Source organism: Mustela nigripes, chromosome 4 (assembly GCF_022355385.1).
Source record: "Mustela nigripes isolate SB6536 chromosome 4, MUSNIG.SB6536, whole genome shotgun sequence".
NCBI classification, from domain to species: domain Eukaryota; kingdom Metazoa; phylum Chordata; class Mammalia; order Carnivora; family Mustelidae; genus Mustela; species Mustela nigripes.
The window spans coordinates 69,277,488-69,290,986 of NC_081560.1; the positions used below are offsets into that span (position 1 = coordinate 69,277,488).

The 13,499-nt window shown below is 42.0% G+C and overlaps 1 protein-coding gene across 1 annotated transcript in view; it reads right to left on the reverse strand.

Annotated features, from left to right (window-relative positions):
* Window positions 1–13,499, reverse strand: part of COL1A2 (collagen type I alpha 2 chain) — a 35,648-nt gene that overhangs the window by 15,881 nt on the left and 6,268 nt on the right. Inside the window, exons 6-29 of the mRNA XM_059396839.1 lie at window positions 12,829–12,885; window positions 9,803–9,847; window positions 9,662–9,715; window positions 9,513–9,566; window positions 9,149–9,202; window positions 8,684–8,737; window positions 8,130–8,183; window positions 6,327–6,371; window positions 5,981–6,034; window positions 5,838–5,882; window positions 5,422–5,475; window positions 4,812–4,910; window positions 4,648–4,692; window positions 4,442–4,540; window positions 3,971–4,024; window positions 3,705–3,812; window positions 3,287–3,340; window positions 3,087–3,185; window positions 2,070–2,123; window positions 1,505–1,603; window positions 1,077–1,130; window positions 562–615; window positions 357–410; window positions 19–72 (exon numbers count right to left, since the gene is read on the reverse strand). Of these exons, the coding sequence (XP_059252822.1) occupies window positions 19–72; window positions 357–410; window positions 562–615; window positions 1,077–1,130; window positions 1,505–1,603; window positions 2,070–2,123; window positions 3,087–3,185; window positions 3,287–3,340; window positions 3,705–3,812; window positions 3,971–4,024; window positions 4,442–4,540; window positions 4,648–4,692; window positions 4,812–4,910; window positions 5,422–5,475; window positions 5,838–5,882; window positions 5,981–6,034; window positions 6,327–6,371; window positions 8,130–8,183; window positions 8,684–8,737; window positions 9,149–9,202; window positions 9,513–9,566; window positions 9,662–9,715; window positions 9,803–9,847; window positions 12,829–12,885 (1,497 nt within the window). The remainder of the gene's footprint in view (window positions 1–18; window positions 73–356; window positions 411–561; window positions 616–1,076; window positions 1,131–1,504; window positions 1,604–2,069; window positions 2,124–3,086; window positions 3,186–3,286; window positions 3,341–3,704; window positions 3,813–3,970; window positions 4,025–4,441; window positions 4,541–4,647; window positions 4,693–4,811; window positions 4,911–5,421; window positions 5,476–5,837; window positions 5,883–5,980; window positions 6,035–6,326; window positions 6,372–8,129; window positions 8,184–8,683; window positions 8,738–9,148; window positions 9,203–9,512; window positions 9,567–9,661; window positions 9,716–9,802; window positions 9,848–12,828; window positions 12,886–13,499) is intronic.

Here is a 13,499-nt window from a genome sequence, read left to right on the forward strand (position 1 = left end):
ATCCCTTATTCTACTCACCCTTTCTCCTGGTTTGCCAACTTCACCAGCTGTACCTGCGGGGCCAGGCAGACCCTAGATGAAAAAGACCACAAATCTCAATCTTGTGCCTCTATTCAGAGGATTTGCGAATAATTGTTTTTTTTTTCTGGACGCTATCTGATATCGACACGATCACGAACTATTCTAGGTTATTAAGGAGTTACACAAAAGTTTGCCTTGAAAAGGTGGACCCTTCCTTACTTCAGTTCTGAAATCGTGCTCTGTGCTGGGGGTGGGGGGCGCGGGGGAGTGCTCTGGGGATTTACAACCAGCTAGTATGAGCAAAGGCAATATTCTGTTTGTCTCTGTTGACTTACCTGGAAGCCTGGAGGACCAGCGGGACCTTGTTCACCTTTTCCACCTTGGACACCCTGAAAGTAATAGTAAAGAGGGCCTAAGTAGAGATGTACGCCACCATTGCTGTCTGGCCAGACAACTTTTGCACAGGAAAAAGGAGACGGTCATTTGGGAGGACAAGCTTCGTTTGGGGCAGCAAAGGACGAGAATGGGAGAAATACTCACTTGTGGCCCAGGAGGCCCCTGAGCACCATTGTTTCCATCAGGACCTGGAGCCCCCTACAACAGGTCACAGAGAGGTACAGCATTACCTGTGAGTTTAAGAAGACTCGAAACCTCATGCATTACTTTCTCAACACGTCCCATCTTAGCATGACTCACTGTGGGTCCCCTGCCCAAATGCCAACTTTTGCTATGGCTTGTGGGAAGTTCACGGATGGAGGGCAATTTATGAAGGCCAGAGAATGCTACTAGCATCTGCATAGCTTTTTAATCATAGATTAAATAAAAATTAAATGCGCCCATAAATAATTTTTACCTACTATACATTCTGATTTGTTGGCGCTCCACTGCCTTATAAGTGTGGTCGAAAAAGAAAAAAGATATTCTGGGATTATAAAAGGGTCTTTGGGGATGCCATTTTGCAAAGACAAGGACAGAATTCTATCAGATGGCCTCAGAGGACAGGTGTTTCCAGAGGGAAAGCTACGTGTGGGCAGATATGCAAAGTCAGCACCTACCCGTGCACCAGCAAGGCCAGCGTGACCTTTCTCACCGGGTTTGCCAGGATCACCCTAGAATAAACATTTAAAAAAAAGGACACAATGTCAATTTCACCATGACAATTCTGAAAGGTCAATTTCTTGCTTGCTTTGCTTTTCTTAAGGTCCTACTCTTTGAATTCTGTCCGCTAGGGCACGTCCCACCATCTCACAACTCCAAGTGCAATGAGGCGCACCTACGTCCCCAGGGGCGCAAGCTCCGGAGGCAGATCCCCATCAGGTGTGCAGTGGTAGCCTGGAGAGCGGCTGCCACTGCGCTAAGGGGCTTGCAGTGTTCTTGTGCTGAAAGGGATGCCCCGCCCTTGAGGTGGAGTGGACTGACGGCAGGCAGCCGGGAACCCAGGATTTGGTGAACGTGCCGAGGAAAGAGGGTGTGGTGTGCTTACGGTGGGGCCTTTGGGTCCAGGGAATCCGATGTTGCCAGGCTCTCCTCTTGCTCCAGCTGGGCCGATCGGTCCCGGCCTGCCATCAATACCAGGGAGGCCCTGAAAGCAGAGTTTATTTAAAGTTCACTCAGCATCGACTGGAGTCTCCCGACCTCAAGCCAGGGATGCTCCCGTAGGAAGAAACAGAATCATCCTCGGAACACACAGAGCTTCCTGGTATAAAGTGTCAATGAATTATGAATCCATTTTCCTTTTCTAAATAGGATGTCAGTACACACAGAGCCAAGTCAATCTCAGATGTACCCAATTCCCTCCTTCCCTCCCTTTCCAGACCCTCGTCACCCTCTTCAATTTTCCCTGCCATGTTTTTTTCTTTCCCTTCCCTCCTTCCCGTCCGGCGTTCATCTGGACTCCATAATTACAATCTATTACTTTGCGTTCCCAGATGATGTATGTGGCTGATATTTATTTTCAGTGTGTTCATGTATAAATAAGCCGCAGAATAGACTTGATAAGAGTGCAAGAAGTGTCCTTGAAAATATAATGGAAAATGAGCAGTTCTTACCATGGGACCTTCTTTACCAGCTGGGCCAATATTTCCAGGGGCACCAGGAAAACCCTATAAAGTAAATGAGGATGCTTTCATGTCGGCACTTCAACTTACATACTCGAGGCTCCAATTTATGAAAAGCTCACAAAAGCGCTTCCCCTCACCCCACCCCCGACTTTTCGTTTGTTGCCTAGGGTAAACCATTAGGGGTATTAGCCACTAGCTGGGAGGTATGAAAAGAGCTCTGAATCTTTCTTCTCTCTGTTTTTTTTTTTTTTTTATATATATATATATACCTTTCCTTTCATTGGAGTTTAGTGCAACGGATTCATTTATGGAGATCTCAAGAAACTGGGAAGCAACATACTATACAGGCAAAGTGTATCATGTTCTTTACCCCATAGTAGAAAAACAAATACTTTCAGCAAGCAATTTTCAAAGTGGATTTTTTTATTGCTACATTTGGTGTCTTTATTACTTGTTTATGGTACCATTACAGATGATATTCATCCATAAGAGATAACGGAGGCAAAAAAAAAAAAAATCACTCTATTGCTATGGATTAGAGTGTCTACGAATCTAAAGGTCATTTCTCCATGGCTAGTGTGATGCTGAATACATTAAAGCATTTTGTGATTGCTGGAAAAATGATTTCACTTATGAATCTAATACACTGATAATGTATAGTCCTAATACGTTTCATGGACACCTTATATAAAACTCACAAATTGAGATAAAAGATTCATGCTGATAGGAGAACCAACCTAATTTGGGTATATTAAAATAAATCTATTCTTCAAAAAACCTCACAACCATTGGATCAAGTAATAAATAAGAAATTGATGAACTAACCAAATTCGTAAAAATATCTCTGGGCTTTGATAAAGTTAAATTAAAAAGGCAACCATCAGCAAATCTACTAACAGATTTACTTTGGATGATTCTTTTTTTTTTGTCTTCTAATATTAATCATTCCTTTCAAAAAGGAAACAGTGCCAGGTATGACTTGCTCCAAATCAATCTGAAACTTACTCGGGGTCCCATGAGGCCAGGCTCTCCAGGGCGACCAGAATCTCCATTGGGACCTCGGACACCAGCAGGGCCGGTTGCACCACGAGGGCCGGGAGGACCCTATTCAACAGAAGGGAGAGGGGAGGATGCTAAATCGAATGACAGCCCCACCAAAAGAAGCATCGGATTCCTTTCCCGGGAGTGAGTAATGGACAGCTTACCATGACACCAGCTCTGCCATCAGCTCCAGGAAGACCACGGGAACCAGGACTTCCCTGTAAGAAAGTACATTAAACAGGAAGGATTGGGAAAAACCCCTGAATCCCATAGGGCAGCGTTTACTGAGACATGGCTTGCATGCAAGAAATCTTGATGCCCTGAAGGGAGAGATACAAACAAAAAAACCAAGCCAGAAAACTTCACCCAAACCTCAAAGGAATGCGTAGAGGAGGCATTCTACAAAAGTAGGTCAGCATTGTTTCCAGACCAAACTGAGAGTCACTGATTTAATAAAGGAGATGGAAAGCAGATGCTCCCCTTGTCTAGAAAATGCATTCAGTGGTTCTGACCAATTCCCAATGAAAGGGCGTCCTCAGATCCCTCTGGTATGTCAGGGTGTCAAGAGCATCTGGAACCTACTCTCAGCCCAGGGGGTCCAGAGGGGCCAGCGGATCCAGCTTCACCATTGGGGCCTCTCTTTCCTTCTTCACCACTGGGACCAGGGGGACCTTGGGGCCCAGCAGAACCCTGTTTCATGAGAAAAGCAAAAGAGGAGAGAATAGGAAAAATCAATTTTATGTCATATCTAGCCAGAGAAAAAGTAATCATTTTTTTTAAAGTAAAAGTAGGACTTTTTAGATCAAACAAGTAATAAATCCATAAAATTCGATCATAGAACTACTTACAGGTTCACCCTTGTTGCCACTCTCTCCTTTGGAACCAGCTGGACCAGGTTCACCCTAGAGTTCAATACAAAATGGCAGTCAAAGGAAAAACAGGTGTCACAGCTCTCTCACAGACAAACATCTTGGAATATTTATGGATCAAGATAAAGAGAAATGTGTGTCCAGGTTCACATTCAAATAGCTGACAGGGGACTGGCTTCACTGAACAGACAAGAGCAATATAGAAATCTACCTCACTGACCTCTGGGGAGTGTTCCAGGATAGCAGGAGGGGTATGTGTGGGAGAGAGAGACACACAGACACATAGATGGACCAGACATGTACAGGCACTCTCACAGAAGTAATACACACTAAAAATGCTCAGGAAAGAAAAAAACAAAAATGTGAAGACCACAAGAAGTTGAGATGGTGACAAAATGACAGCTGAGTCGGCCTTTCAAGATGATGGGAGCTGCAGCCACGACCACTTACCACTAGTCCCCTGGCTCCAGTAGCACCAGCAGCACCAACAGGGCCGGGAATTCCACGGGGTCCAGGGAGACCGGGAGCGCCAGCAACACCAGGCAGGCCCTGTGGAGACAATGTGGCGTGGTGGGTCCTGAGGTGCTGGGCAGACCAGGGGGTGTGCGCCCAAGTGTGCCTAAAAGCACAGTGGCCCAGGGTGGCTAGATACTCACAGCAGCTCCTTTAGCACCAGTCAGGCCATTGGCTCCAGGGTTGCCCTGTGAGGAAGAAGAGAAGAGGAGGTCATCAGTCAATGGGAATGTTTCTGTTCTTTGACCCCACCTTCACTCCTTTCGCCTGCTTCCACTCCATGAGGCTGATGATGGTGGCTACTTACAGGAGGTCCAACGGGGCCGGAGACACCTGGAAGACCCACTTCACCACGGGGACCCGCGGGACCAGCAGGACCAGGGTTACCAACTGGTCCGAGTTCACCCTAAGAGAGGGAATGACACCAAGGCATTGGTCTGCAGATCATTAAACAGCGTATCTCCGTTTTTAAGCCCCCAAGTTCCACGAACTTTCTTCAGAACTGCAATCATTTCCCTCATCTCATTTGGTACCATAGATTTGGACTGGGGTTCCTATTTTCCTGGCCTTGTTCTGCCATCTTGGTTACCTACCATCTTCACCTACCTCTGTCTCTCTGTGATAGACACTCTGGTTCTCAGCTAGTCAGTCCTCAGTAGTTTGGGAGTATATCCCAGAGGGGTCCCATAAAATAAAGTTCTTTGTTGGCTTCTGTATCTATGTTCCTGAGCTCAAGTACAGAGACATGATCCACATCAAGCTTTAAGTGAGAAAACGGGTCATTCTACATCCATTCTGAAAGGGGCGCTCATTAAGCTCTCTGTGGTGTAACTTCCTATCTGCAAATATAGGGCCTGTCTTTCACATCACAGTAAGAAATGGATCAAGGTAATGACAATGGTTGGCAGTGTTTTTACCTTGGGGCCAGGAGCACCAGGGAAGCCTGGAGGGCCAGCAGAACCAATAGGACCCTGAAACCGAAGTAGAATATGGTAAGAAACTGCTTCCCAGCAAGTTAACAACACAACAAGACCAGAAAATTAAAGTGGCTTAGAGTGGCTTGATCTTATTTAATACTGGCAAAGAGAAAATGGACAGTCTGTTGCCATTAATACCAAAGGGGATACATTCAAGGTATCCAAGGGGAGGTAGATTTTACTTTTTGAAGCAATGAAGAGCCCTGGAGACCACAGTACTTATAAATAGAACCTTTGAGAAACCACATAGAACATTTGGTAAGATGTCTAAAATGGTATTATTTTTACAAATTAATAAAGATATTTTCCATCCCAAATTCTCAACCCTTCCCAAATTCTTCAGTGTCAAAACTTACAGCAGGACCCACAGGACCCACACTTCCATCACTTCCACGGGCACCCTATGAGGAAAATAAGGAAGACAAAGTCAGAGGAAAGTTCAGTGGCCGTTATTAGAACAATTTTTAAAAGGATAAGGGACAAAAACGGAAGCACTCACAGCTGGACCAGGGGCACCGACACGTCCTCTCTCACCAGGAAGCCCACGGGCTCCCTAGAAGCAGAAATATTTTCAATGAAATCCACAATGCTAATTTAAAAAATGTCACAGGCATCATTTGCTTTGTCCAATTTCCAACATGCGCAAGAATCCACTAGAAATAAATAGGTCTTGTTCTAATTCCAACTAAAAGGTAATGGATTTCAATTAAGTATGCAGAAGGTTATTAGAAACATATCAAAGAGTACAATGCCGAGGGAAATGGTAATTAGCAAAAACATGAAAGAAGTTCCAGCTTACACAGAGGATATATATTTAGATTTACAATCAAGTCATCGATACTTACTGTTTGACCTGGTGTTCCATTTTCACCAGGGGCACCGGGTTCACCCTATGTGGAAAAGAAGGATTGAGGTTTTGTTCATTTCAGGGTATCAGTTTGGTTTTTTTTTTTTTTTTTTTTCCTGATTGGGTCATTTTTACCCTATTATTTTTTATTATTATTTTTAAAATTTTTAATTTATTTGGCAGAGATCACAAGTAGGCAGAGAGAGGGGGGGAAGCAGGCTCCCTGCTAAGCAGAGAGCCCGATGCAGGGCTCAATCCCAGGACCCTGAGATCATGACCTGAGCCAAAGGCAGAAGCTTAACCCACTGAGCCACCCAGGCACCCCTACCCTATTATTTTAATTTGAACCATTTATATATTTTGTAACATTTCTTACACAGATAGACTTTCTCAATTATGCCAATCCATAAAATTTTAAATTTCTAAAATATGCGTTTTTAATATAGATAATAGCAGATACCAGAGTACTAGGGAGATGTGGTCATTTGAGGATTATGTAACCCAGCTCTAATATTCCCCCTTAGATTTTGGGTATCATTTTGACTAGGCTTATGTATCAGGAATGATATCATAAAAAGAGATGGCAGAGAATAAATTGCTTTCAAAAGAACCATATTTACCCTCTTTAAAGTTATTCTTAACAGTCAGTATTTTCATTTTTGTAAAATATGCATGGAAATTTAAAGCTTTGTAATATTTTTCAAAGCTATCTTATTTATTCCCAACCCATATTCTTATCTTGAGTAAAAACCATGGTACCGGCAGGGGAGGGGGAGCAGTCATTTAATAAAATGACACATGTGAAGGAACTTTGTTACTAAGGAATCTGATTCGGGTCTAGAAGAAACAGATTTCACAGACCCTTTCGGAACCATTCATTTCTAGGCTTCTATGTCAAGTGTATTCTTTGGGAATAAGCACAAAGTTGTTCTTTGCGAGTCAGAACTTCTAGTCTCTGTCCTCCTCACTGCTAGATGTGTGACTCTGGACAAGTCACTCATTCTCTCTGTGCCTCAGTTTCCCTCATGTGCAAAATGAGCTCCTTTCGATGCTAACATTTTATGATGCTGGGACTAGTAGGCTGAGCTATTACATTAGGCTCTAGGGGGAATGAGTTTGACCTTATCCATTTGTGTGGCAGCTGGAAAGTTAGAACAGATTCTCCATATTCATGTTCATTTCTAGTCCCGCTAGTATTCGTTACTCATTAATTTGTAATTACGTTGGTATTCACTTTAATATCACATTATCTCCTTAATAGGAGAGAGAACATTTTATAGTTGAAAATGCTGTCAGAGAAGAGCCTAGCCAAGAGATAACACACTTCTGAGACTTTAATTACCTAATTAAAAATTTTTTGAGTGTGCACAGATAAATCACAGGAAAGAGGTTGAAAAGTGTATTGTGACATGAATGTACCTATCTAATTAGTGCATGGCAAAGGAGAATTTACAGTTTAAAATAACATAGCGTTCCAGTATCTGATTATATGTTTATTTACTTTTATTTTGGCTACAGAGATCAGCTGAAATTGGAGGATAGGAAATGAAGGAAGAAACTATTGACATTATTTTTATCTCAACTGTTTAACAGCTATTGAATTAAAGAAATGGTATTAATAATTGGACTTTTGTCACAGAATCCCATAGCCTCACCACTGAGGCTCTGAAGTACTGAAGAGGAAATAAGATATTCTTTGGAATACGAGTAGTCTTCACTAAAAATATCCCTTCTGATGGTCATGGGGAATTTAAGTCAATTTAAAACAACCACAACAACCATGTTCTGGCTTAGTATTTACCTTCACACCTGGAGCGCCGGGCTGTCCCTTCAATCCATCCAGACCATTGTGTCCCTGAAATGCAAATCCCTTATTATTAAAATGCAATTCCATCACAGTGCTTGGTCAAATCCTGCCCTCCCCCAGGGATGACCCCTTCTGTGCAAGGGAGGGTCCAGCCAGCCAGGCCAGGCGGCTGCAAGGGGCAGACTTGCTCCACTGCCCCAGGTAAGCTTCCTCTCTGCACTTGGATGGGAAGGAAACAGAATTAGATGTTCTCTCACAGCCTCTCCCTCTTAAATAATTATTACCATTTTCAGATGGTTTTAAGTACCTCTTCAAGTCGTACGCCTTTTAGACAATTTTCTCTGTAGGGATCCTCATTTCTTGGAAGCTGGGAGCACACTGAGAAAAGTGCATCCCACCATACTTTTCAGCCATCTGAACTCTTCTCTAACTCTCTTTTCTCTGGCAAATTCCAGGAATTTGGAAGCAAGTATGTGTCACCCAGGAGTTTAAATATAGTTGAGGCTGTTCCTAAAAGCATGTACTCTCTGGGTAAAGAATGTGCTCACCCGAATGCCCTTGAAGCCAGGAAGTCCAGGGGTCCCAGGGAAACCACGAGCACCCTTAAAAGCAAACACAGAAGAGAACAAGTCATGTTTTCATTCTAAATTAGAAAACAATGATTTCTTCCCTCCAAAGTATTTCTTCCCATTGAAGTTCAAACTTGGACTAGGTTCAAGACTAGAATATTTTAAGCGCATCCACTTGCTCTCACTCGAGTAACGCTAGGCTGTTTGAACAAAACAGGGTTTTAGCTTAGGGCAAGCTTGCCATCATTAAAACGACATCCCTCGCACTAACAAACACTGTATGCATTCTTGACTGGGCTCCCTGCTTGGTCAGATGCTTTCAATGAGTGGTACAAGCAATCCAACATCTAGGTGACCGTTTAGACGGATACCGGTTTTACCATCCACCTGGCACGGGAGACGCCTCTGACGTCTGGGCTGGAGACCCCGGGATAAAAAGCTTACCTGTGGTCCAACAACTCCTCTCTCACCAGGTCGTCCAGGTTTTCCAGGGTGACCCTAAAACATGAAAGCATCGTAGGGTCAGCCTTTTCTTGCTAAGCGGTCAGATCAAAGTTGGAACATCTTGGTTTTAAAGATGAGGGGAAAAGGCATTCTACAAAGATGTGGGTCCGAATACATACTTAATGGACAATGAATTTCCCAAAATACAAACAAAGATTTCATTAAAATAACATCTTCCACATGGATGAGTTATGTCGGGCATATCCAGCTTTTGGCAGAATACTTCATTTGAATCCAGAAAGTCTTGTCGAGGAGGGAGTGTTTAAATGGCATTTTGGAAATGCTTATGAGTGAATATACTCACATCCTCCCCAGCCTTGCCAGGAGGCCCAGGTGGACCTCGAGCACCCGCAGGACCCTGAAGAAAACAGGAGACCAATCATTTTGTTGAGGTTGTATTAATAAACATCTTGAAGAAACATAATCTACCACAACGGGCGAAAATGTACTCACAGTTTGACCAGGTTCACCGGGCTCACCAGCAGGTCCTTGGAAACCTTGGGGGCCCTAAAAGAAACCAGTACGTCATACTCCACACATCTCTCTAATTCTGGCTTTTTCCATAAGAAAGGTTACCAGCTGTGGGTTACTTACAGGAGCGCCAGATGCACCAGGTGGCCCTCGAGGTCCCATCAAGCCCTAGAAAGAGGACAAGTCTTAGCACTGAGAAGTTATGGAGGCTTTGGTTTGAGTTGGAGAGCACTGGCATAGTAGTGCCACCGACGTTTTGTGATAGACAAACAGGACTGTCCTGGTTTTATTTCAGTTTTTGTTTCTGCCAGGGAGGCTCTTACAGACCAACATTTCCTCTACTATTTCTCTGTCTTTGCTTCTGCCTTTTCTCCTACCCAAATCAGCAGAACCCAATTCGGTGGGTGGATACAGGTTCCTTAAATTTGCAGACAACTGGGCTGATTGAGATTGTTCTAAAGCAATGAATTGGAATCATGTGCACAGTATGGAATATACAACCGCCTTCTGGGCCGTGGGTGAAGCATTTCCATTCGGAGGGCCTCGATCATAGGTCATCTCCCCCTGTCATATTTAGCGAAGAAATTGATATTTTTTCTTTCTTGCCGCAAGGGGCATCAATTGAAAAGGATCAACAGTCCTTCTTAATGATTAGAGGGAGGTTTGTTATGTAACCTTATAGCTCCTTTTAGGGCTGCTGGGGACTGATGAAAATGTCAGACCAAAGCTGAGGTAGTGAGGGGTGAAGGAAAAAATGAAACATTATTGAAATATCCTCCTAGAAGGTTCTAATGTTATTACTGAAAATGTGGCCCACACCCACAGCAGATGCTCCTTCCTTTTGTTTTTCCTTCTGTCACAGGCAAGTAGAGCAAGACAGTGTTACTAGTTTGTGAGTTAAATCCACATTCTTGACTCCCCTTTGCAGTAAGCAGGTCTGTGCAAGATCTCTTGTAGGGGCCAGCTCCTTCATGCTGAAAATATTGCATAGGCAAGTCTAGGGTAATTTGTTCATGACACATCAACCATGGGGACTCTGCAGGCAAGTCTGCCCCACGGTATTAATGCCTAGAGTGAAATAATATGGATTTTATTAAAAAGCAGCTCATCTTAATTATAAGAATTATTTGTTTGGTTTTAGAAATTGCTTCCACATTAAAAGAAACTGTCACTTTTCAATCAAAATAATTTTTTAGGTATACATTAAAAATAATATTCTTTGACACCATGAATTTTTAATTATATTTATTCATTTTTCCGCATATTTGCAACAATTTCATTTACATAAAAGGTAGTTTATTTTGTGGAGGCTGTGAGACGGACTATGATTACTCATTAATTCAGAGAAGAACCCTGTGGGGTTTTAGAGTTATTGATTTTCCAACATGGAAAATTATTTTAATACTTTATTGCTGCCTATCTTTCTTATTTGTGAACCACATATCTGTTGATTACATATATCTGTGACTGTGTGGGGATGGTGCAAGCTTAAATTATATTTCATTGATATTTAAAAGTAAAACATTCTGTTTTGTGCCCCCCAGAAAATGTTCCAAAGTCAGGGGAATCTGAAATCCATATTAATTTTCTGGGCTTATGTAGGCTATTTAATTTAATTTTTTTCCCCTTTAGCTTCTTCCTGAGACATAGGTACTGCTTTAAAGCTGACTAATGTTCAACATTAGCTGAAATGGCTAATTTCAAATACCCAATACAAACAAAGCCAAAGAAAATCTCTACTTCTTCATTTTAGATATGGATGTTTGAAAATTACCAGAAAAATCAGGAAATTGGAAATCATCAATTAAAGGCACATTACTTCTCAAATGAGAGTTTTAATTTACACAAAATATTATCTTGCCCTTACAGTGGATTAGCTTACTGTGGACCATTAGGTCCAGCCGACATCTTCTTTTGAAGACAGAGCACTGAATTCACTGTCCAGGTGAAATTTATACTTTACAGACCATGTTAACGTTACATTGCAGTGTTTAATTAACTGAATATTCTTAGTTCCAGCCATTTTTGCCTTTATTTTATACATACTAGTATATATTGTGCATGCTCATATTATTTTTTTTCTAACACATCTTATTAATGCTTATTGGTCGCTTGTTAAAGATACACCATCATCATCGTAATCATGCAGGGAGCTTTTCTAGCTATTACTCAAATTATAGGATATGTTGCTTACTATTTGTGCTGAGTGATATGAATGCTAAATTACACTCTTATTCTCTTCTGTATGGATTTATAATAGACTAAAAAGGTATTAATCAAAAGGTATTAAAAGAAACATTTCCAGTACTGTTAACTCCTTGAGGGAGGGTGAGATTCTGCCATATTCATGGCTACATCCCAACGCCCTAGTACAAGTGCTATTCTGAAGAGCTCACTGAAGGTGTCTAATAAATAGTTGCTGAATAAGTTGATATTTTATTCAAGTACTAGATACGTGAAACACGATGTCGTTGATTATCAGATATCCTGCCTGAAGACAAGTCCCAGTTTTGTCATTAACCACTTCTATGGCCCTAGAAAAGTTTAAACTCTCTCGTATAGGACAAATGGGCGGGGGCATCTGGCTGGTTCAGTCGGTTAAGCATCCGACTCTTGGTTTCAGTTCAGGTCAAGACCTCAAGGTCCTGGGACTGAGCCCCACATTGGGCTCCATACTCAGCACAGAATCTGCTTGTCCCTCTCCCTCTGCTCTTCTGTTACCCACTCAAATACATATATAAAGAAAGAAATCAATATTTTTTTAAAAAACGGGCTGGACTAGAACTTGCTATTCCTTTCCAGCAAGTTTATAGAACTTAATAGCTCTGCATCTCTACAGGTTGCTTAAGATTCTGAGCAATGTTAAAGGATATAAAAAAATTAATCAGAGTGATCACTCTTTCAAATTAAATTGATTTATCTAAGTTATAGTTACTATGTCCAGAGATTATTTACACACTGGACACATGTTTGTAGAGAAAATTCAACCCCCAGATCTAGAGTCTTGTAGACTTGTTGCCTTTATCTGATCTAAGTATTGAGTGTTAACCTAAGGTAGTTAAGGAAATGGCAATGTGAAATTTTTTACAAAGAAACAAATTCTCTATTCAGTAATTTTTTTAGCTGAGATTAAAAAGAGGGAAGCATACCATTGGTCCAGGTCCAAGGCCAACTCCTTTTCCAGGATCATACTGAGCCGCAAAGATCTAGAGAGGGAAAAACACATTATATAAAAATTACCAGCTCTGTAGTTCATTTTCTCATCTTACTTGTACAGATTTTTATGTTGTTATTTTAAAAAGGGAGTGGTATTTTTATAAACTTATTAGTTTATAATTCCATATTGAGCTAACTTCCTAAAAAGTCAGGAGAGAATGTAAGTTTAAAATGGAGTCCCCAGGGGCGCCTGGGATCGGGCCCCTCATCGGGCTCTCTGCTCAGCGGGGAGACTGCTTCCTCCTCTCTCTCTCTCTGCCTGTCTCTCTGCCTACTTGTGAACTCTCTGTGAAATAAATAAAAATCTTAAAAAAAAAATAAAATAAATAAAAAAATGGAGTCCCCACCTGGTTTGAAGTGGGAAGCTTCCTCACCTCATTTTTTCAAACCCTTTCCGCTCTGCCAGTCACCTCTCCCCTCATGCACCCTCTAGTTCTACACTGAGAAAGGGGAGCTTTCTAAACTTTAAGTCCTTGGAGACTCCTGAGAAATTGAGCAGAGAACGAGAGGTCACCTTTGCATTTCCACCTGTTGTCCTGCTCCTCCAGAACTACACAAAAGTGACTGAGAGGCCTTTTTCTTGCTGGAGTTTCAAAAAAGGATA